A 24,659-nucleotide genomic window follows, 5' to 3' on the forward strand; every position below is an offset into this window, starting at 1 on the left:
TGCAATTGATTAATGAGGTGTTACATGACCATCTTTACAAAGGAGTTATCGTATATTTAGACGATATCCTTATTTACACGCAAACACGTGAGGAACACGTAAAGCTGGTTCGTACTGTGCTGAAGAAGCTTCGAGCCGCGGAGCTTTATGCCAAGTTGTCCAAATGTGAATTCCATCAAGAGAAGGTTGACTACTTGGGCTACCGTATCTCCCACGCAGGTGTGGAGATGGACCCCGCTAAGGTCAAAGCAGTCACCGAGTGGGAGGCCCCTCGTACACGCAGGCAGTTGCAGAAATTTTTGGGATTTGCCAATTTCTATCGCCAGTTCATCCCCTCTTTTGCTAAGATAGCTCTTCCCATTACTAGCCTGTTGAAGTCCAAAGGTGGGGCGAAACCCAGGCCTAGCAAGCCGCTGGATTGGACCATGGAATGTCAAGCTGCCTTCGAGAAGTTAAAGCGGCTTTTTGCAGAGGAGCCAGTCCTCAAGCACCCGGACATGGATGCGCCATTTGTGGTTCAAGCTGATGCCAGCGACGTGGCGGTGGGGGCCGTGTTGCTTCCGGCCAATAATCAAGGTAACTTGCAAACCTGCGCATAGACCTCTCGCAAACTAACTGACGCAGAGAGACGTTGGGCCATCTGGGAGAAAGAGGCGTTTGCTGTTCGCTGGGCTTTGGCCACATGGCGCCATTTTCTGGAAGGCGCCAAACACCCTTTCGAGGTGTGGACTGACCATAAGAATTTGGAGGCTTTGAGGACTCCCAGGAAACTTTCTCCTAAGCAGATGCGCTGGGCTCAGCATTTCAATCGATTTAATTTCACCCTGAAATACATTCCAGGGGGGGAAGAACTTCATGGCTGATGCTTTATCCCGGCTTCCTCAGTACAACTGTTCTAAGCTCAGCGTGGTCCAGCCGGTCATTCCCACGTCAAGCCTCACTGCTCCGGTGGTTACTAGACATCAGGCACATTCTAAAGTGGAGATGTCCCAGGATTTCCTTTCCAATCTCAAGAACGCCCTCGCTCATGATGAATGGTTCCAGCAGCATATAAGCGAATGTACCATGAGGGATGACTTGCCATGGATTGGAGCGAAACTTTACGTTCCTCTTCGTCTACTGGTTCTTCAACGAGCTCATGATTCCCGGATGGCGGGGCATTTTGGTTTCGTGAAGACGCTGCATCTCGTGAAAAGGTAATTTTGGTGGCCTTCTTTGAAAAAGGACATTGAACTTTATGTAGCCAGTTGTCCCGTTTGTGCTGCTGCTAAATGCCCGCCGGGGAAGCTGCAGGTTTACTCCAGACTGTAGCTCGCCCTGTTGCCCCGTGGAAGGAGATCTCTATGGACTTCATTGTCGATCTCCCTGAGAGCCAGGGGCACACCGTTATCTGGGTGGTGACTGACTTGTTCTCCAAGCAAGTCCATTTCATCCCTTGTTCCAATATTCCATCTGCTAAGACTCTTGCTAAGATGTTCATCTCCCACATTTACCGCTTACATGGGGTGCCCGACCGCATCATTTCGGACAGGGGTGTGCAGTTCACCTCTGTGTTCTGGAGGGAGTTTCTGAAGCGGATTGGCTCCGCCCAGGGCTTAAGCTCCGCCCACCACCCTCAGACTAATGGGGCTTGTGAGAGCACTAATTCTGTTCTGGAACAATATTTATGTTGTTTCATCAACTACCAGCAAGATGATTGGGTGGATTTGTTGCCACATGCGGAGGTGGCTTATAATAATTCTGTGCATAGCAGCACTGGGTTCACCCCTTTCCGTGTGGTGTTTGGCCAGGATTTTGCGCCCATTCCTGAGGTTCCTCATGAGCAGCCGCAAGTCTCGTCTCTGTCCGAGTGGAGTGATCGCCTTCGGCACGTTTGGCCTTTGGCACTCCAAACTTTGGACGCTGCGCATCGTGCTCATAAGAAACAGGCTGATAAGAAATGGACTAAGCCATCTGATTACAAAGTGGGTGATCAGGTTTATCTGTCCACCAAGTTTCTTCAGACTCCCCAGAAGTCCAAGAAGTTGGGGCCTAAGTATGTTGGCCCATTTCCTCTTATCAAGGTCATCAATCCTGTTTCCATTCGGCTGCAGCTGCCTAAACACCTCAACCGAGTCTATCCTGTTTTTCATGTGAACCTCATAAAACCTGTTCGCTTTTCATCTTTACGTCTGCCTGTTCCTCCACCGCCCGCCCCGCTGTTGATTGATGGTGAACAACAAGATTTGCGAAATTTTGGACTCCTGTAGACGGCGGAATCATATTCAGTACCTGGTGGCTTGGAAGCATTTCCCCCCTTCTCATACCGAATGGGTGGACAAGTCCCATGTCCGGGCCCCTAAATTGCTCCGCCAGTTCTATTCTGGTTATCCTGACAAACCCTAGTTTGGCCTATTTCCTGACATTTTCTCTCTCCCTCCCCTTTTTTTTTCCTTTTACGTTTCTTGTTGTTCGTCTGTTTGTTTATGCTTTGTTGGTTTCCAAGTCTGACTGCCTTTTTCTGGAGGAGGGCCGGATGTCAGCCTCCGCTTTGCTACTGCTTCGGCTGCCATTGAAATGGGGAGGGGGGCATGGTATTTGGGGGAGGGACTATCTGTTGTGCTGGAGGAAGATTCTGGTGTTTCAACTGTCCACCTTACTGCGCATGTGGAGGAAGGGAGTTTCCCGCCGAGGCTAACGGAACCAGCATTCCATCCTGGTGATGCCTTTCGAAGTTATCTCATACTTGACATTTGGGAGAATTATGATTGGACTGTGCACGGGATGCCAAGGGGAGGGGAATGAATTATACAATATATTATTCGCTTTCGCACCTAAATAACCAGCTTAGCTTCGCTTCTATTCATTATTAATTAGTAAAAGTACACTTGATTTCTACCAATGGAGTCCTGTGATCTCCTGTCCTGATTTTTGAATGAAGAAGGGCTGACAAAGTGGCTTCCTGCAACAGCTCACGTCCATTTGCTCCTCCTTTATGTCCTATGGGAGGGGCCAATCACCTCCAAGCCTCACTTCAGAGTCGTCCCTTCTGTTTTAACTGTTCTTGCCTTCTGGCAGCTCTGCGCATATGCACACTGGGAACAGAGGGAGCCTGTTCTTCTGCCACACTGCTGTCTGACTCTGGAGGCTCCGGGGGCAGCACATAACTCCCAGAAGGCCCTGCCCCCCCCACCGCCTCCAACGCAGAGCCCTCGACCGAGACTTCCCCAGACTCCAGGACTGGCCCGTGTTCCTCCCCAACCTCCATGCTGTCCGACTCTGCTGCCAACTCCGCAGACCACAGGCAGACCACAACCCTCTTGTAATAGACGTGGGCCAGTAGTTTCTCAGGGCAGAGGTAAAAATCAGGATACTTATCCAACAGCAAGGCCAGTTTGAGAACCACCCTGGTGTTGTGGTGAAGGCACCAGGCAGCAAACCAGGTGAGTGTGAATTCTAGTCCCATTTTAGGCAGAAAGCCAGATTGGCTGGTTTACTCTCCCTGGGAGGAAGTGCCCACCTGCACCTTCTGTTTCCCAATATGCGTTTCCTGCTCACTCATCCACTGTCACCCACAGCAAAGTCTTGAAAGGACTTCTGAGTTGCCGCCAGTGGTGGGATTCAGCCAGTTCGCACCACTTCTGGAGAACCGGTTGTTAACTTTCTAAACAATTTGGTGAACTGGTTGTTGGAAGAAATCATTAGGGCTGAGAATCGGCTGTTAAATTAATCCCACCACTGCTTGCAGTTGAGGAGAACAAACCACAAGGAGAATGGAACGTGTTGGAATTGGTTGTTGGAATATATTTCTATGCAACAACATTCAAGACTTGAACATTGGGCGCTATGCAGGGGTGGGTTGCTGCCAGCATTACTGCCAGTTTGATACGCGTGCGCAGTTGCCCATAATTAGGTCTACGCATGTTAGGTAAGCTCCCCGTTGGGAGAGCGAGTACTTTCAGAGAAGCGTTTGTGAGAGTTGTGTTGGAGAACACACAAACCAGCATACAGAGACACTGCAGTTTAAATAGGCTTTTACTTTCATGGAAATAGAGGTATCAGAGTCCATCAAACAGTCCAAGTCGTACACGGATAAGACAGTCAGTCATCAACGTCTTTCAGTTAAAGGATAATCCAAATAACATAGTCCTGTATCCATATAATCAGTCCGGTACACAAAGTTTGCTAACAGTTGCAAAACTTACAATAGCTCACGGCACTTTCTAACAGCCAGCTTCCAAAACACTCAGATCAGATCAGCCCAGCATCTAACAAACAGAGAGAGCTAACAGTCGTTCTGGCTCCCTCTTATGGCCGATTGAGGAAAACAGCAACCAATCACATTTTACAGTATGATTTAAAGAAACAGGTATAGCATTGCTATATGATTTATATATTGCCAACCCAACCGTTGGAATTATATTCCTAACAAAAAATGGGGGGGGGGAACATGCCCCGGCAACTGGGGAACCAGTTCGGAGGTGTGGCAGGCTTGGGTTGCTGCCAGTTCTGGTTATCCAGGCCAGCAAACCACTACCGGTTTGGCCGATCTGGTCCGGACCGGTAGGAACCCACATTTGGTGCTATCTAACAAAATGAAATTCAATGGTGGAAAAAGAAGGACCAGGGGAGACATGATAGCAGCCTTCCAATATCTCAGGGGCTGCCCCACAGAAGAGGGAGTCAAGCTATTCTCCAAGGCACCTGAGGGCAGGAGAAGAAGCAATGGGTGGAAACTAATCAAGGGGAATCACATAAACAAACAAATCGGCAAGGAGATCCAGACCGATCCACTGTAGTTCTTCCCTTTCTCCTCAATGCAGCAGGGAAGGTCAACTGAAAAGGACCAGTGCCGCATCTTGAACACCCATGAATTTACACAGCGAGGCCGCAATTGGGTTATCGACACGCAATCTTCGGAAAACACTATCGAAATGATTCACACTAATGTTATTTAGCTGCAATACTTCCGTAATAAAAGGAATCAATGCGGGAGAGAAAAGACCTGTCCGGGGATTTGATTTTCTCATTTTAATGGCATACTTATTTACTCCCGCCAATCCTCCCATCGGATTTTCATTACACCACCTGGCGCTGTAAGTGGACCGGTATTGATAGGAGCTGCTGACTTCAGCTGGCTTCCTGAGGGCGCAAATTAAAAATAACTCATATTCGGTGACAAGGTTGCGTGCTAAGTGGCTGCGCCTGGAAGGGCCGTTATTTGAGAAGGAGCAAAACTCAGGAGCCTCTTATGTGAATATATTTTCCGAAGCTGATTTACAACAGCAGACCTTTTAATCTGCAAACTCAGAGCCCGTTCGTGGTTAAGGCACCTGGCTAGAAACCAAGCGGTGGGGAGTTCTAGTGCTGCCTTAGGCGTGAGGGCTGACTTGGAGCCAACCACCAGGAGGCAGTGAGTTGTAGTCTCACCTTAGGCATGGGAGCTGGCTAAATGCTTTTGGTTCAATCACCAGGAGATGTGGAGTTCTAGTCCTGCCTTAGGCATGAGAGCTGGCTGGGTGACCTGAAGCCAGAGGGTGAGTTCCTAACGGTTCGCACCGGTTCAGTGGAATCGGTAGTGGAAATGGCGACTGGGTTGTTGAACCAGTAGGGACAGCATGCCCGCCACGCCCCCGAACCAGTTCCCCAGTTGCCACATCATCTTTTTCTGACCTTTTTAAATGTTCTGCGCATGCGCAGACCTATTCACAGGGAACTGCGCATGCGCATGTAGCGTGCATCAGGTGCATGAGCAAGCCAAGCAGTGCGCACGTGCAAAATCGTGTGCGCACCAAACTGGCAGTAATGTCGGGAGAAACCCACCCCTGCTTGGAGCCTACCAACAGGAGAGAGGGTGACTTCTAGTCTCACCTTAGGCTTGAGAGATGGCTGGATGATTTGGAGCCAACCAGCAGGAGTCAGTGAGTTCTAGCGCTGCTTTAGGCAGCATAGCTTGCTGGGTGGTTCAATCACAAGGAGATGGTGAGTTCCAGTCCTGCCTTAGGCATGGGAGCTGGCTAAATGATTTTGGTTCAATCACCAGGAGATGGTGAGTTCTAGTCCTTCTTTATGCATGAAAGCCGGGTGACTTTGGGTCAATCAGCAGAAGCCTGTGAGTTCTAGTCCCGCCTTAGCCATGAAAGCCCGCTGGGTGACTTTCGGCCAGTCCCTCTCTCTGAAGCTCAACCCACCTTCCAACGCGCCCTAAAAAGTTGGCTTTTCCAGCAAGCCAGCCTGGCCTGAACAAAACAAAATAAATTATTGATCGTTAATTTTAATCGAATTTTTTTAAAAAAATGTTATTGTTAATCCGAATTGGGTTTGTTTGGGATATTCCATTTAATTTTTTTTAACTTTTGTAATATGTGTCTTTTAATGTTGTACGCCGCCCTGAGTCCTTGGGAGAAGGGTGGCATATAAATTGAGCTTGTGCTCAATCCAGATAAGACCGAGTGGCTGCTGTGCTTCCCTCCCACTAATTTGCCAACTGTTCCATCTCTCAGGCTGGGGGGTCAAACACTACGCCCCTCAGACAGGGTCCGCAACTTGGGAGTCCTCCTGGACCCACAGCTGACTTTTGAACACCACTTGTCAGCTGTGACCAGGGGGGCATTTGCCCAGGTTCACCTGGTCCACCAGTTGCGCCCCTACCTGAACCGGGAGGCTCTCACAACAGTCACTCGTGCCCTTGTGACCTCTGGGCTGGAGTACTGCAATGTGCTCTACATGGGGCTGCCCTTGAGGAGTATTCGGCGGCTTCAGCTAGTCCAGAATGCGGCCGCGCGAGTGATCGTGGGTGCACCTCGCTTCACCCACGTAACACCTATCCTCCGCGAGCTGCACTGTCGATCTCCGGGTGCGCTTCAAGGTGCTACTTGTCACCTACAAAGCCCTTCATGGTATTGGATCTGGGTACTTGAGAGACCGCCTACTGCCAATCACCTCCACTCGACCAATTAGATCCCATAGATTAGGCCTCCGCTGAGTTCCATCAGCCGGTCAGTGTCGACTGGCGACCACTCGGAGGAGAGCCTTCTCGGTGGCTGCTCCGACCCTCTGGAACGAACTCCCCGTGGAGATTCGTACCCTCCCCACCCTCCAGGCCTTCCGCACAGCCCTTAAAACCTGGCTGTCACTCAAAATGGGTTGCTTCAAGCAACCAAAGAGGATGCAGCTCCCAAGGTCTTGGTGGTCTTGCTGGAAGAAAAATCGGGAGAAAGGCACGAGAAATAAAACACAGGCCACATGGAAAGAAGTTCTTGCTTATTTGCTTCCCGGAGGCTTCAGTGACAGCAGCATGTTTCTGTGGTGGGTGAGTGGATGGATTTTCATGGGATTCTGGGGTTTCGTGTCTGAGATGCTCCAGGGGGGTTGTGCACTGTGTAAGCCTTGTGTCTTCTACTATTCTAATGGTGGTGGGTAGATCCTCTTAGGTCCTAAATGTCATGTCCTGCGTTTAGAATTAGGGTGGAGGGGGGGGGGATGTAAAATCTCAATCCCATCGGATGCAACCTTCTTTCCGCTTTGTTTATGAATATAGATTGGCTCAGTCTTTCTGAATGGATGCAAAATCTGCATTCCTCTTCAGGTCCCCTTACTTTGAATCTGTTTTCCTACGGCAGGAAGGCTGAGGCTGCTTTCTGCCTTTGTTAAGATTTTTCTCCCTTTCTCCTTTAGGGGAAATAGTCTACCTTGCCTCTTTTTAATATTAAGAAAAATTAATATTTTAATCTGTACAGGGGGGGGGGGCTTCCTACAGTCTGGAGGGATGGGGATCCCCAAGTGGCACCCAAGTGGAGAGCAGCCACTTTCCTGGGGAAGGAAGTGCAGGGCGGGTGCCCTGGTTGGGTTGCTAAGCCAGGATCCTCCAGGATGTTCCAACCAAGTTTTGGAGTTGGTGCAGGTGCGAAAGCGATGTGGGGGAGCATACAGAGTCAAAGCCAAGTTCTCTGCACACTGGGGGGGGGGGCTTGAATTAGGGGGGGTCCACATTCTACCATTGAGGTCCATTGGGTGGTCCTGGAGGAGGAGGAGACTGAGGCATCCAGGGTGGGTTTTTTTTGCCTTGTGTTCTCATGATCAAATCTTTCCAAGCAATGGGCAGGTTGGATCTGCGGCTTTCATTCCATCGCCAGGCAATCGATTAATCAGAATAGAGCTGGAAGGGACCTTTGAGATCATCTAGTCAAACCCTCCTCAAATAGTTATATACAAATTGGAGAAAAACGGTTGTCCAATCTCCTCTTTAAAAAAAAAAAAAAAAAAACTTCCATGGTCGAAGCAGTGATGAGGCCTTGGGCTTCCATTAGCAGCAGCCCCGCTTTCCAGCAATGCAATCCATAGAGGTCAAACCGGTCAAGATGGCGGCCCCTCCCCCAACAGCTCTCCACAATCCCGCAGCAAGAAGGAAACTCGATCAGCGGCCATTCCACTTCCAAGCAAGCGAGACAGGGAAAAACGATCCCCTCTGGCTGGGGATAATGGACGCAACTCCTGACAGCTGAGGCTTCGGGCCCAAAAGCCAACCGAGACGCTTCCGCGCGTCTCCATGGCAACGTCGAGACGCTTCCGGTTTCCTGGGGGGAAACATCCGGGCCGTGGCCCTCCCTCCCTCCATCACTCCGAAGGAGCGGTCACAGAGTTTTGAAAGGCTAGAGAGTCACACGGTGACTAACCTCTCATGGCGTCACTATTTTCTCGCTCTGGCCCTGACGCGAGGTGAACCATAGAGACGCGCCGTCGGAGACTTAGAGCGGCAGCCCCGCTCGGGAGACTCTGATTGGCTCCCCGGCGCCGGTTGACGGGTGGAGCCAAGATGGCGGTGCCTGAGGTGCAGCAGCTCCAAAATCGCCTCGACGCCTTGGAAGAGCGGATGTTCGGGGCTCCTGCGGGGGCCGCGTCCGCGGGGGGACCTCGGAAAGTAAGTCCCGGGGCTGGGGGAGGCCGTCTCCTCCTTCGGGAGGGTTGGGGGGGGGGGGCAGGAATAACAAAGCCCATCATCCCCTGCCAGCCGTGGCCTGGGCTCCGGAGTGCCTTGTGAGGTGCGGGGCAGCCAAGGAAAGCCTTTATTTTTATTTTGTTTTATTTATGTATTTATTTTAAATATTTTTATTAAACGTTTCCACTCGCGTTCCAGTATCGGCATCCCTCATATTTACATCGGGGCTATTTCAATTTTCTTTCTTTCCAATTATATACATGGCTATTCTATATATTGTATAATTAATCATATGTATATGTATATATGTATGTGTGTGTGTGTATATATATATATATATATATATATATATATATATATATATATATATATATATATATATATATATATATGTCTGTGTCTATGTGTATGTATATGTATGTATATATGTGTTGTATTTGTGCTGATAAATAAATAAAGGGAGACTAGTATAGATCTATTTCAAGCTATTTAGCTCTCATCAGCTAGCCATACCCTTACTGGGATTCGAACCTGGGCTATATTACATCCTAGGCAAACTTCTTAGCCATTAGGCCACAGGCTCTTATCCGTTATCAGCCAAGCCAGGGTGAAAGGTATCTATTAGATTTTTACAACCCCTGGTAAGCCCCAATTATGGGAGGAAGCCAACTGCTTCCACAAATAAAAAAACACAAACATAACAAAGGCAACAGTAAAAATATTGGGTTTCTGTCGTGATGGACTCTTGTGACGAGCCGATTGACAGATGATGGAAGCAGTTGGCCAGCCAAAAGTAATGAGGGGGGCAATTTTTCTCCCCCCAGGGTTAAGGACGGACTGGATGGACTGTCCTTAGGGGGCACATCCACAGCCACTCGGTCTTGTCAGGATTGAGTGCAGGTTTGTTCACTCCCATCCAGACCCTAACAGCTTCCAGGCACTGGCACATCACTTCCACCGCTTCACTGAGTTCGCACGGGGCGGACAGATACAACTGAGTATCGTCTGCATACTGGTGGTATTTAATCCCATGCCGGCGGATGATCTCACCCAGCGGCTTCATGTAGATGGTAAATAGGAGGGGGGACAGGACCGACCCCTGCGGCACCCCATAATTGAGGGGCCTAGGGGTCGATCTCTGTCCTCCGACCAACACCAACTGCGACCTATCGGAGAGGTTAGAGAAGAACCACGTAAAACGGTGCCTCCTCTTCCAGCCGTCGCAGAAGGATACCATGGTCGATGGTATCGAAGGCCGCTGAAAGGTCAAGGAGTACAAGGACAGAGGAATGCCCTCTGTCCTTGGCCCGCCAGACAATGTTCCCTCTAATTTTTTTTCAGTGTGAGCAGAAAAGTATAGAGTTTGAGCGGCACTTTTTCATGCCTGAGCACCTGAATTTTTTTCACATGTGTCACCTAAGACAACAACGAAATCAGTATTATTTGAAACTCAAAGTTATGTTTATTCAAGGTACCCGCTTAATTAAACGTGTTATATAATATCAGTATCACTTAACAACGGTCCTGCTTAGCAACCAAAATGTTGGCTCAGAAAGTCTGGCATTTGAAGCACGCAAGTCTTAAAGCTGTTGTTACAAGAGCCTTGCACCCCTAACCCTTTAGGGAAAAAAACCCCAGGGGTCTTCAAACCTGACAGCTTTAAGACTTGTGGACTTCAACTCCCAGAATTCCTTCTCCAGTCATGTTGCGGCGACGTCATCTGCGTGGATCTGCTCCATCTTCGGTTTTTTTCACAGGGGGCAGGGCTGCTGCTGAAGATGCCAACGAGCCCCCACCGCCACTAGAATAACTGCTGCCGCCGCCGCTTCCTCCTCCTCCAACATCACCAACACATTTTCTGCCCAGCGCTGCAGCCAAGGTGAAGCAGCCAAAGCTCCCGCAGGCGCCGCCACCCATGGCAGCGGTGGTGGTGCCTCCCCCTCCCCTTGGAGCACCTCAGCTGGGCTCTGGGTTACCCCTGCTGCTGCCTCCGCCGTGCTTTTGAGAAGCCATGAGGTCTTTTTTTCTTGCTCCCGCCCCCTCCACCGCCTTCCTACTAGGTCCCGCGGCCTCATGGCTCCTCAAAAGCACGGCGGAGGAGGAACGGGGAGGGATAACGCGGGGCCCAGCTCAGGTGCTCCGCGTGGAGGGAGAGGCACCACTGCCACGGGTGGGGGTGCTGACGGGAGCTTTGGCCAGCGCAAACTACTGTCAGTCGCTCCGTACTCATCAAAACAAGTCTGGGGAGGTCCTTTGCAGGTGGCCAGCAAAGGACTTCCCCACATTTGCTTTGCTGAACACGGGGCGACTGATAGAAATGACAGAAATCACTGCGCGGCAGTTAGAAACGGTTGCACAGTGTTTTCTTGCCACGTGCGCGGCTGCGCAGCTGCGCACCTTAGAGGGAACAGTGCCACCAGAGATCATCGGTCAGTGCGACCAAAGCGGTTTCGGTGGAGTAGCCAGGCCTGAAACCAGACTGAAAAGGGTCTAGATAATCTGCTTCATCCAAGGTCCATCGGAGTTGGAGGGCCACCACCTTCTCAACAACCTTCCCTGAGAAGGGGAGGTTGGAGACTGGGCGATAGTTTTTAAAAATAGCTGGGTCCAGAGAGGGCTTCTTGAGGAGGGTTCTCACCACCGCCTCCTTAAGAGGCCGTGGAAAGGATCCCTCCATCAAGGAGGCGTTCGTAATTCTCTGGAGCCAGCCTCGTGTTACCTCCCTGCTGGTCGAGACCAGCCAGGAGGGGCACGGATCCAGTAAACAGGTGGAGGCACTCATCGCTCCCATGGCCTTGTCCACTTCATCAGGGGTGACAAGCTGGAACTCATTCCAGAAAGTCTGAACAAGACCTTCCCTCGGCATCTCGGCTGGTTCTGTCCAAATGGAGTCCAGGTCTGTCCGAATCTGAGCGATTTTGTCCAACAGAAACTGAACAAACTCCTCAGCTCGACCCTGCAAGGCATCCCCCGTTCCCCCCCCCCATTCAGGAGGGAACGGGTTATCCTAAACAGGGCAGCTGGGCGAGATTCTGCGGACGCAATAAGAGCGGAAAAATGCGCACATTTTGCCGCCCGTATCGCCACAAGATAAGTCCTAATAAGGGCTCTTAGCAGTGTTCGATCGGATTCGGAGTTACTAGCCCTCCAGCGTCGCTCTAGGCGTCTCTTTTGGCGCTTCATCTCCCGGAGTTCCTCAGTAAACCAAGGAGCCCTCCTGGATCCACTGCCGTGGAGAGGCCGCAAAGGCACAATCCGATCCAGGACCCCAGTCGCTGCTATGTTCCAAGCGGCGACCAGGGACTCTGCCGGATTGTGGGCAAGAGAGTCAGGTATCTCCCCAAGCTCCATACATACATACATATCATACATACATACATACATACATACATACATACATACATGTATATGTGTGTGTGTGTGTGTGTGTGTGTGTATATATATATATATATGTATGTATGTATGTATGTATGTATGTATGTATGTATGTATGTTAGTTATATTTATGCTGATAAATAAATAAAGGGAGACTAGTATAGATCTATTTCAAGCTATTTAGCTCTCATCAGCTAACCATACCCTTGCTGGGAATCGAACCTGTGCTCTATTGCCTCTTAGGCAGATGTGTTAACCATTGAGCTACAGGGCTCGACTCCTTATCAGCCAAGCCAGGGTGAAAGGTATATATTTAAAGTCACAACCCCTGGTATGCCCAAATATGGGAGGAAGGTCACACTTCCACTCTCTGTCCATCGGCTCGTCACAAGAGACCATCGAGACAGAAACCCAATATTTTTTTACTGTTGCCTTTTTGTTACATTTGTTATATTTATGCTGATAAATAAATAAAGGGAGACTAGTATAGATCTATTTCAAGCTATTTAGCTCTCATCAGCTAGCCATACCCTTGCTGGGAATCAAATTGAATATATATACACATATATATATATATACACACACATATATACACACACACACACACACACGCACACACTGGTCTTGTTGTATTCAGGTCTTTTCCCGTGTAAGATTGAAATTTTCTTGGCAACGTTTTGGCACCAGCTTGAGGATGGCAAGTGAGACCTTGCCAAAATGTTGCCAAGACAATCTCAATCTTACACGGGAAAAGACCCGAATACAACAAGACCAGCATACCTACACCCGTGAATTTCTACGAAAACAACCAGAGGATGAGGCGTGGGAGTCAGGGTCAGCCTCAAGGCAACCTGAGAGCTCTGAGGGGGAAGAGGGAAGGGAGTTGGCAGAGAGAGAGAGACCGAGGTGGAGCCTGGCTGTCCCTCAGCCCTCAGATGGAGAGTCAACAGCCCCCAGGTCTGGTGGTGGCTGATGAGGAAGAGGAGGAACAGCTGGGTCCAGTGCCTGACGCGGGGATGCGCAGAAGGCAGAAGGAGAGGAGAGCAGTGGAAATCTATGGGCCGGTCCTTGGGATGGAAGAGCTGCTTAGCGAAGCCCCACCCAGCTCTGGGGATAAAAGGCAGGGGACGGAGATGAATAGATGTGGCAGACAACCATTCATCTTCCTGCCGAACAGACTTGTTAGCCTGCAGTGAGAAGAAACTTTTTGCCGGGGCTGCCGGCCCTCCCAATAATGGAATCTTTGAGTTAACTTCAGAGGGTCTGTCTTGTTTGGGTAGCTGGATCAGAACAGCTTCATTCTGTAATTGTAAGTCTTGTTCTTCTCCTTTAGTTGCAATCTTTATAGTTCCCTCTAGTGTCCAGTGTTTAGTAAAGTACTTTTCCAAGTTATCAAGTCAGTTTAAAGTGGTTAGGCAGTTTTTAAGCTGGGTGGACAAATGCTGGCTGGGGAATTCTGGGAGCTGAAGTCCACTCATCCAACTTTGAAAAACATCAGCTTCAAAGCAAACTGCATGCAGCATTTTTTTTTCCCTTTCCAGTTGTGAATAATGGTCTTTCCCCTGTCTAGATAACAGACGGCTTGGGCAAAGTTCAAGGCGCTTTGGGAAACATTGCAAGCAAGAGAGAGAGAGTTAAAATTCTGTTCAAAAAAAGTAAGTGTTTTCTTTTTTCTTCTTTTTGTCCTATCCGCTGTCTTAAAAGAGGCCTCATCACCGGCTGAATGATGACGAAACTGGCAATGTTGCCAAATTGTTGTTGTTTTTTGGAGTATAAGACGCACCGTTTCCCCCCTCATATACCAAATGCAACTCCACCCACCCACCGGCCCCCACCCTTTGGCCTCTGCCTCCCAGCAATTGACCTCCTTGCAGCAAAGCAACTGCAGTGCTTCACTTAGCAGATGTCGCAAGAAATGTTGTAAAATGGGGCAAAACTCACTTAACTGTCTTGCACAGCAACAGAAAATTTGGGCTCAATTGTGGTCGTAAATCAAGGACTACCTATATACAGAAATGGGGGGGGGAGCATACAATGCATTTCCATTATTGAGACAATTTCTCAAATAAATACATGCCTGCTTCTTATAACTTTGCATCTTTGCAACACAAGAACAGTTTCCCCCCCCCCCCAACACCATCACTCTGCTAAACAAATAATTCCCTCCCCACTGTCAAACCATTCAGTAAGGCTGCATTACTATTACTATTAGTCTTCTCATCGTTCCTATCACCCGTCTCCTCCCACTTGTGACTGCAGGAGTTTAACTTTGTGGCTTGTATCCTTACGATTTACATGGATATTGATAGTTTCCTGATTGCTTATTTGTACCCTGCGACTATCATCAAGTGTTGGACCTTAGGATTCCTGATGAATGTAGGTTGTCTTTTCATGTCCACTGAGAGCATCTGCACCAAAGACAAATTCCTTGTGTGTCCAATCACACTTGGCCAATAAAGAATTCTATTCTATTCCAATTTTGCAATTCTAAGGACATTGGATGGTGCACTGGTGTTACCAATTTTAAAATGTGGTAAGAATACATTCAGAAAATAGTAGCACGCCATCTGGTGGTTCATAGTACTATGTTTTTCTCTTGGTTTGAAAGTATTTATATTTCACATTTCTGAACTATCTCCCTCAAAGAGGGAGTCTGGGTGTTGAACAGTAAAGCATCAAAATATAAAACAGTATATAAAAAGCTAAAATGTTAAGTTGACGTTTTGAGTTAATTAAAAAAAAATGTAAGGAGGCTAGAATAATTAACTCTAAACTAATAAAAATTTAGCATTAATACTTGGCCAACAATTCATCTAGAACGGGGGCCTCCAGCCTTTTAAGACTTGTGGACTTCAACTCCCAGAGTTCCTCACCCAAACATGCTGACTGGGGGATTCTGGAAGTTGAAGTCCACAAGTCTTAAAAGTTGCCAAGGTTGGAGGCCCCTGATTTAGAACAAACCACCCAAGAAAAAACATTGATAGTCATGAGGCTTGTTACTGATTCAGTCCTTTTAAGCATCCAGCATATTTTTCTATCATTGCTGCATTCTAAAATTCAAATTCTACTTATTGTACTTTTTCCTCTAAGTTGAAGACATCCTGAAGTACCTGGATCCCCAGTACATTGACCGAATGGCCATGCCAGATGCCATGAAACTGCAGTTCATATTGGCAGGTAGATGTATTATTATTATTATTATTACAGGCCCTTAACATTATGTGTTTTTAGCAGTAGATTTTAATGCATAAAGTGCTTCCTTGCACTGAGTCTTTGCCGCTTGCTTTTTAAATTTATAACAATTGAAGAGAGAATTGATTATCTGAATCCTATATTTCAAGCACTGTTTTTAAGTCATAATCCTATGCACATTTACCTGGCAAGAGTCCTTATGGTACTCAATGGTGGTGCATAGTTCCAAACAGATCAGTTTTAAGCTGTTTTAATGTTTGATTTTAGGTAGCCAGCTTTGATTAGTTGTTAATCTGTAGGATCCTTGGTGCTCTCTGAGTTTGGTGGTTTCCTTGCAGACATTTGATCACCCAACTAGGTATCTAACAAAATGAAATTCAGTGGTGGAAAGAGTAAGGTTCTACATTTAGGCAAGAAAAACCAAATGCACAGGTACAGTATAAGTGCTCAATCGTAGTAACTGTGAGAGGGATCTTGGAGTCCTAGTGGACAACCATTTAAATAGGAGCCAGCCGTGTGCAGCAGCTGCCAAAAAAGCCAACACAGTTCTAGGCTGCATCAACAGGGGGAGAGAATCAAGATCACGTGAAGGGTTAATACCACTTTATAAGGCCTTGGGAAGGCCACACTTGGAATATGGCATTCAGTTTTGGTCACCACGATGTAGAAAAGATGTTGAGACTCTAGAAAAAGTGCAGAGAAGAGCAACAAAGAGGATTAGGGGACTGGAGACTAAAATATATGAAGAACAGTTGCAGGAAATGGGTATGTCTCGTTTAATGAAAAGAAGGACCAGGGGAGACATGATAGCAGTCTTCCAATATCTCAGGGGTTGCCACAAAGAAGAGGGAGTCAAGCTATTCTCCAGGGCACCTGGGGGCAGAACAAGAAGCAATGGGTGGAAACTAACCAAGGAGAGAAGCAACCTAGAACTGAGGAGAAATTTCCTGACAGTGAGAACAATTAATCAGTGGAACAGAAGTTGCCTCCAGAAGTTGTGAATGCTCCCAACATGGGAAGTTTTTAAGAAGATGTTGGATGGCCATTTGTCTGAATATAGGGTTTCCTGCCTAGGCAGGGGGTTGGACTAGAAGACCTCCAAGGTCCCTTCCAACTGTTGTTACTATCATCATAATCATTATTATTAGGTAACATCATCAGTGTTGGAAGAGAATGGGGTTTGTAGAGAGGAGGAGGAGGAGGAGTCCTTGATGCTCCTTGTGTTTCCCTCCCACTAACTTGGTTAGTGTTTCATCTCTCAGGCTGGGGGGTCAAACATTACACCCCTCAGACAGGGTTCGCAACTTGGGAGTCCTCCTGGACCCACAGCTGACCTTTGACCACCACTTATCAGCTGTGACCAGGGGGGCATTTGCACAGGTTCGCCTGGTGCACCAGTTGCGACCCTACCTGAACCGGGAGGCTCTCACAACAGTCATTCGTGCCCTTGTGACCTCTAGGCTGGAGTACTGCAATGTGCTCTACATGGGGCTGCCCTTGAGGAGCATCCGGCGACTTCAGCTAGTCCAGAATGCAGCCGCGCGAGCGATCGTGGGTGCACCTCGGTACACCCACATAACACCTATCCTCCGCGAGCTGCGCTGGCTACCTGTCGGTCTCCGGGTGCGCCTCAAGGTGCTACTTACCACCCATAAAGCCCTTCATGGTAGTGGATCTGGATACTTGAGAGACCGCCTTCTGCCAATTACCTCCTCGCGACCCATTAGATCTCATAGATTAGGCCTCCTCCGAGTGCCATCTGCCAGCCAGTGCCGGCTGGCAACTACGCGGAGGAGAGCCTTCTCGGTGGCAGCTCCGACCCTCTGGAACGAGCTCCCCGTGGAGATTCGTACCCTCACCACCCTCCAGACCTTCCGCACAGCCCTTAAAACCTGGCTATCCCGTCAGGCCTGGGGTTAAAGAATGTAACTCACCCCCACCCGAATGATATGAATGTTGTGCTTTATTTTTAATTATGTATTGCTTTTATGTGCTATTGTTTGTATCCCCCTCCCCATTAGTTGTGAGCCGCCCTGAGTCCCCCCAGGGAAAAGGGCGGCCTATAAATAAATTTCAAATACAAAAATACAAATACAAATGCTCTCTGAGCTTAGTGGTTTTCTTGCAGATCTTTCATCACCCAGCTAGGGGTCATCATCAGTGCTTGTTAATCTGCTGCCTTGGGGCACAGGTCACGTGATCTGTTGCTACTGGACCAGTAATATAGCTTTTGCCTGACTTATCTCATGCTTTTCCCACCGCCAGAGAAACAGTCCATCATGGCGCAGGGAGCACTTCTGGAGCAGGTGAAGAGCCTACAGCCTTACTTGGACAGTGCACACATCAAAGGTGAGTCAATCCCTCTCCTTTATCCAACAGAGAATCAAGATCACGTGAAGTGATTGTACTACTCTAATAAGGCACACTTGAAACACTGCATCCAGTTTTGATCTCCATAATGTAAAAAAAGATGTGGAGACTCTGGAAAGGGTGCAGAGAAGAGCAACCAAGATAATTAAAGGACTGGAACCCAAAACATATGAAGAACGGTTGCAGGAATTGGGTATGTCTAGTCTAATGAAAAGAAGGACTAGGGGTGACATGATAGCAGCCTTCCAATATTTGAGGGGCTGCCACAAAGAAGAGGGAGTCAAGCTATTCTCCAAAGAATCTGAAGGCAGAACAAGAAGCAATGGGTGGAAACTAATCAAGGAGAGAGGCAACCTAGAACCAAGAAGAAATGTCCTAACAATGAAAACCGTTGATCAGTGGAACAGCTTGCCACCAGAAGTTCTGTGTGCACCATCACTGGAGGTTTTGAAGAAGAGATTGGACAGCTATTTGTCTGAAATGGTATCAAGCCCTCCTGCTTGACCAGGGGGTTGGACTAGAAGACCTCCAAGGTTTCCTTCCATCTGCTATTCTGTTACTTGTGCCAGGGCCTGTAGTTACCGTGCTTTTCCGATCAAGTATCAGTTGCTCATTTGATTCTGCTTCATAAATATTAGTATTATTAGGTATTATTATTATTAGATAATATTATGAATATTAGGTAGTTCTCCATTTGCAACCATTTGTTCAGGACTCGCTTAGTGATAGTCGAAGGCTTCCTGGGCACTGATTCAGCTTCCTGGCTTTACAAAACCTTCCATTTGTAGTTGGAAGGGAGTGGATCGTAATGGGGGATGTTTAGGAGCCAGAAGGTTCCCCAGACAGCCCCCAAGGGCCATTTGGGGGAGGTGGGACCCCGTTTCCATTTTGAACAGTCGTAACAAGAAGCTGGCTTCCTCTTTGTGGTCTCTTGCAGCTTCTTCTGACCACGCCACCAAGCTCCAGCGGCTTTCACAAATACACCTTCAGCAGCAGGTAAGCCCTGGGCTGGAAAATGCTGAGAATTCACCTCCGGTTTAAGAAGCCTGTGTCCCATCTGAGGCCTCACCTTCATTATGTGAGAACCGTCAGAGTGTTGGCAGCGTGACTAGCATTATGTCATGAACCCAGGAGCATAAGCACAGCACACAGAGCCTTAAGACAATTAACAGTGGTTCTTATATACAGAAATATACATGCAGAGATTAAATCCCTTCCCACTCACTACAGACACTAGGAGAGAACTGAATACACGCTGAGGGAGGGGGGGGAGGGAGAGACAGAAACAGACACCCTCTAATAGCCACCTAGGTATAGACTTGTGCGCCCCCTCCCCCATCAGAATCTTAAAAGGGTTAGACCATAGCTGCAATGAATCAGCCTTATTTCATCAGCCTTGCCTTCAGCTTACAAATTGCAGCTTACAATCTTACATCAACTGGCAGCTATTAAATCCTCAGTACCTTGGCACCCCTCATCTGTGAGTTGAAGTTCACATGTCTTAAAGTTGCCAAGTTTGAAGACTTCTGATCTATATTCTGCCAACAAAGTCCTTCCTTTAAACTGATGGTGCTGAATTTTCCACATTTTGTTTTAGCCAGTAATCCCAAATCTTAACAGATGAAGAAGCAAATAACCCTCCCTGTGTGGGTGGAATGCATCATTTAGTCCTTAAAATACCAAATCCCAGACAAGGAAATATGGATTGACTGAACTCTTCTCCTATTGCAGGATCAGTGCGAAGCCGTGACCGAGAACATCCGGTTACTTCTGGAAGATTACAACAAAATGATATCCTTTTTCTCACTAGGTTTGGAGCGTGTAATACTGTGCTATTCACATGGAACTGCCCCCGTTTCACTAGCTCAGCTTTCCTCTGGATTATTCATTTATTCCTGTCAGAAGCATCACAATTTCCTCTGGCTGCCCTGGAATCTTTCATCTACCTTGAGGGTTTTCTGGGCTGTCCATTAGAGTTCCATTTGCTTGCTTTCTGATTTCACAGAATCATGGAATCCTAGGGCTGGGAGGGACCTTGGAGGTCTTCTAGTCCAACCCCTGCCCAAGGGAGGAGACCTCATACTGTGTCGCACAAATGGTTGTCCAATTTCTTCTTGGAAAACCTCCAGTGATGGAGCACCCACAACTTCTGGAGGCTGATTAATTAACAGAATAATGGAAGGGACCTTGGAGGTCTTCTAGTCCAAACCCCTGCTCAAGCAGGAGATCCTATATAATTATCCAATCTCTTCTTGAAAGCCTCCAGAGAACCCACAACTTCTGGAGACAAACTGTTTCAGATTAATTATTCTTACTGTCAGGAAATTTCTCCTTAATTCTACTTGGTTGTCTCCTTGATTAATTTTCACCCGTTACTTTTGTTCAGCCTGCAGGTGGTTTGGGGAATAGATTGAACACCCACACACACACACACTTTCTCTGTGGCAGCCCTTCAAGTATTGGAAGATGCTATCAGGCCTCCCCTAATCCTTTCCTTCATTAGGCTGAACATTTCTCCGGCCAGTTTTTTGTTTTTTTCATTTTTTTCTCAGCTCCTCTTTTCCTTAAAGATTTCCTGCAGACTCTCCTCCTTTCCAAACAGTTTATCCAGTGGGATGAGATGCTGAGCCAGCTGGAAGCCGCAAAGCAGGTGAAGCCCACACCTGAGTGAAGGCCAGGCTTCGGAGGCCTTCCGTTGAGCTCCAGGTGGATCTCCTGCTTCAGATGCCAGATCTCCACGTTAACAGCTCTTGCTCTCCCGAGCTTCATCCAGTATCTGTGGCGCCCAGGGATATCCAATCTTTAGGACTTGCAGACTTCAACTCCCTGTGGTGGCTGGGGAACTCTGGGAGTTGAAGTCCACAAGTCTTAAAAGTTGCCAAGATTGGACACCCCTGATTGCATCAATCTGGAAGCTACGTCCTAACCTGATGGGGCTAAATTATATCATCTTTAGGATTCAAGTTTAATTTATTTTCAGTCTTCATTCAGCCAATTCATGGGGAAAGAACGCATGACTTGTCAAAATACCTCTTACTGTGGGCCATAATAAAATCCTCACGAATCCTCTGGCTGGCGTTCGGTTATTTAAGACGGTGTAGACCCTCCTTCCTTCCTTTTGAAGTCGTCCTGCTTTTAAGGGCAACTTAAGAGGTGGATGTACGTTTTGATGTAGCCGCTTCAGAATAAGCCTCAATAAATGACATTTCCATCTGAAAATACATTGTTGTTTGGTAGCAAAAGTGTATTTATGTATTGAAGTTAGATGCTGCCCATTTCGCTCTCATAAAACCTACAGTTTTCTTCCAGAAGATGGTCTCTTAGAATTAGTAAGAGGTAAGTAAGAGAGAAATACGGTCGACTTCAAGACGTCGGAGAATTCCTACAGCGCCTTGAAGCTTCCAAGAACGTGGTCAAGAGAGACCTAGAAATGATGGGGAAGCGGCCTGAAATCAGTTGTGTCCAAACCCTGCAATTTGGATTCACCAGGAGCTCTGATGACGCAGTGGTTGGAGTGCCTGTCTGCAGGCTGCTTCTGGGGGCTGCCAGCTGCCTGCAATTTGGCAGTTCAACTCTCGCCAGGCTCCAGGCTGACTCTGCCTTCCATCCTTCCGAGGTCAGTAAATGAGTATCATGAGTAAATGTTACAATGAGGAGCCAGATTGTTGGGGGGGGGGGGGGGGGGCGAGAGGGTGGCTCTGTAAACTGCTTCGAGAGGGAGGTAAAAGCCCTATGAAGCAGCGTAGAAGTCTAAGGGCTGTTGCTATCAGAGGTCCCAGGGCTAGAAGATACTGCTCTATGCTACGCTTGTTCTGGGTGATGCCGCCTCCTCCCTCCCTCCATCGCCTCTTCCGTCTTTTCCTCCTCCCTCTTCTCTTACTCTCTCATCTTCCTCCGCCCTTCCCCTTCCTCCTCTTCTCCCATCCTCCTCATCCTTCTCTTCCTTCTTCCTCTCCCTCCCTCCCATCCCCCTCCTTATCTCTCCTCCCATCGTCTTCCTATCCTCATTCTCCCTCTTCTCTCCCTTCCATCCCCCTCTTCCTTCTCCCTCTTCTTACTCCCTCCCATTGTCATCCTCATTCTCCTTCCTCTTCTCTCTTCCTCTAGTACTAACTTCCTCTTCTCCTCCTCCTCTTCCTTCTTCCTCTCCCTCCCTCCCATCCCCCTCATTGTCCTTCTCTTCCTCCTCCTCCCTCTTCTTCCTTCCATCGTTGTCCTATCCTCATTCCCCCCTCCCTCTTCATCTTGTCTCTTCTTCCTCTCCCTCCCTTCCCTCCTCCTCTTCCTTCTCTTCTTGTTCCTTCCTCTTCTTCCTCCTTCCCATCGTTGTCCTATCCTCATTCTCTTCTCTCTTCCTCCTCCTTCCTATAGTCCTAACTTCTCCTCCTTTCCTCTTCCTCTTTTCCCTTTGTTTCCCCTCGCCCAATGTAGACAACTGTGTGTGATGCCATTGAACCCCTCTTAAGAATATCCTCTATGAATTTCCATATATTTTAGAGCAGATTCCTGGAATGTCTAGCCTTCTGCAAATCTTTGTGAATTGAGGCTTATTCTCTTCGTCATATCCAATTCTAAGAATTGCCTGCCTTCAAATCTTACCCCAGAATTAACAAGCCCAGTTTCTCTGTTCCTACAGCATGTTCTGCCCAAGCCAAGCCACAAGGTGGCTTAATATCTTACTTGGGTTTTATTGCTCAGATGAAAATGAAGGACCCCAAAATGTACTGAACCACAAACTACGCACCCTCTTTTCAGCCTGACCAAGTACGCTATTCAAAACAAGAGTCAGTTCCCAACCAAGGGAAGATACTTTACTTTCCATGTGGCAAAATGCAAAATATTGAATTCATTCATCATCCTTGAATGCAGAGAACAGTATAGACTGCCTAAAACAGGAATGCCGCCACCAGAAGAAGCTACAGTTAGGATACAACGCAACGAATACGAAAGAGCTTTCTCTTAAGTGTGTTCAAAATAATAGAACTTATTCCATATATATAGATACATACATACATACATACATACATACATACATACATACATACATACATACATACATACGGACCATCAGATCATTAGTATTTCTTATACAGTAATTGACGCTCTGATGCTAAGGAGTTCTACTCCCCCTTCCCATCTGAAAAGAACTCTGTTCCAACTGCCAGTTGCCTCACATTCCATTACCTCAGTTCAAACTGGCAGATGTTCCACTCCTTCCCTCAGGAGCGGTCTGGGGCTCCTTACAGTACTAAACGTCGGTACCTCACCAAAATGTCTACGCCTTCCACCTATGGAACTGCTTCCGAACTCAAGGCGGTGGGGGTGATATTCCCTTACGTGTTTCAATCACCGACCACCACTGAGCCAACAGATTGTGAACCAAATTTCTCCTGCCTAGCCCAATCACATAGTTTTGTTATGAAGCATGAGTACCCAGCTAGTAAGAATAATATTCCTTAAATTCACACATCTATGTAAAACATGAGGGGTCCTTGGCTCTGTTTAAGCTTGGTTATTTTCCTGCAGATGTTTTATTACCCAACTAGTTAAGATCATCAGTGCTAGTAAGGAGTGGGGTTTGCTCCTTGCTAGAACTGATTATGTTACCTAGTTGGGTAATAAAAGGTCTGCAAGAAATCAACCAAGCTCAAACAGCACCAAGGACCCTTCGTTGCAGCAAATATTCTCCTTTAACGTAAAGCATCCATGATCGCCTTTAAAGGAACACAACTTAATAAAAGCAAGGATCAGCCAAAAATGCAAAATAAAAACAAAGACAAATGGAATTTAAGGTGATATCAGTTTGATACCTGAACACAGTCACATCCCTATTGATAAGATGCTGTGCGCACTTATGCAACCGTGTAACTGTAACCGGTAGCATTTCACCTGAGCCTGCAACCATACAGTAGGTTTTAGCCTCCAGCCCCCTAATCATCTTGGTGGCTGCTCTTTGCCCTCTTTCCAGCGTAAGAATACGTTGAGACCCATAGACGTTTGGCAACACATTCAAGTCACAATGAGCCAAACGTGAGACTTGAACAGATGCTTGAATAACAATCAGCATTTAATCTTTGATCAAAGTTTAAAGACATGATGGTCAGTTGTCCCCAACCTACCCCAAGGATATGCAGGGAAGAACTCCTTTTCAGAGAAGGTGTAGCTCCTTTTTATACAGTTAGAGACATCATAGAATCACATCCTGGCTTTACAATATGTCTCGTTTAATAGAAAGAAGGACTAGGGGGGACATGATAGCAGTCTTCCAATATCTCAGGGGCTGCCACAAAGAAGAGGGAGTCAATCTATTTTCCAAGGCACCTGAGGGTAGAACAAGAAGCAATGGGTGGAAACTAATCAAGGAGAGAAGCAACTTAGAACCGAGGAGAAATTTCCTAACAATGAGAACAATTAATCATGGAACAGAAGTTGCCTCCAGAAGTTGTGAATGCCCCAACACTGGAAGTCTTTAAGAAGATGTTGGATAGCCATTTGTCTGGAATGGTATAGGGTTTCCTGCCTAGGCAGAGGGTTGGACTAGAAGACCTCCAAGGTCCCTTCCAACTCTGCTATTGTATTGTATTGTATTGTATTGTATTGTATTGTATTGTATTGTAATATCCTCACTAGCCTCATCAGCCTTCCCTCTTTCCTTTGTTCCCAGGATTGGCCATATGTCCCCCTGTTGTGAAGGGCACAGATCAAAAGTGAGATATGTTCTCAGGCAGAAGGGAGACGTATCAAAGGTGTCAGTTTTACAACTCTTTATAGCTCCATTCCAGGATAAGTTCTATGCCCATAGATT

General features: G+C 47.5%; 1 protein-coding gene across 1 annotated transcript; it reads left to right on the forward strand.

Moving 5' to 3' along the window:
* The first annotated feature begins 8,668 nt into the window (after window positions 1-8,668).
* On the forward strand, window positions 8,669-20,925 carry DCTN3 (dynactin subunit 3). Its single transcript, XM_032212439.1, has 7 exons — window positions 8,669-8,899; window positions 13,863-13,947; window positions 15,383-15,469; window positions 17,750-17,833; window positions 18,792-18,850; window positions 19,586-19,645; window positions 20,436-20,925. The coding sequence occupies exons 1-7, from the start codon at window positions 8,795-8,797 to the stop codon at window positions 20,523-20,525; spliced, it is 570 nt and encodes a 189-aa protein (XP_032068330.1). The 5' UTR covers window positions 8,669-8,794; the 3' UTR covers window positions 20,526-20,925.
* Window positions 20,926-24,659: the final 3,734 nt, after the last annotated feature.

This window comes from Thamnophis elegans, chromosome 3, assembly GCF_009769535.1.
Source record: "Thamnophis elegans isolate rThaEle1 chromosome 3, rThaEle1.pri, whole genome shotgun sequence".
Taxonomy (NCBI): domain Eukaryota; kingdom Metazoa; phylum Chordata; class Lepidosauria; order Squamata; family Colubridae; genus Thamnophis; species Thamnophis elegans.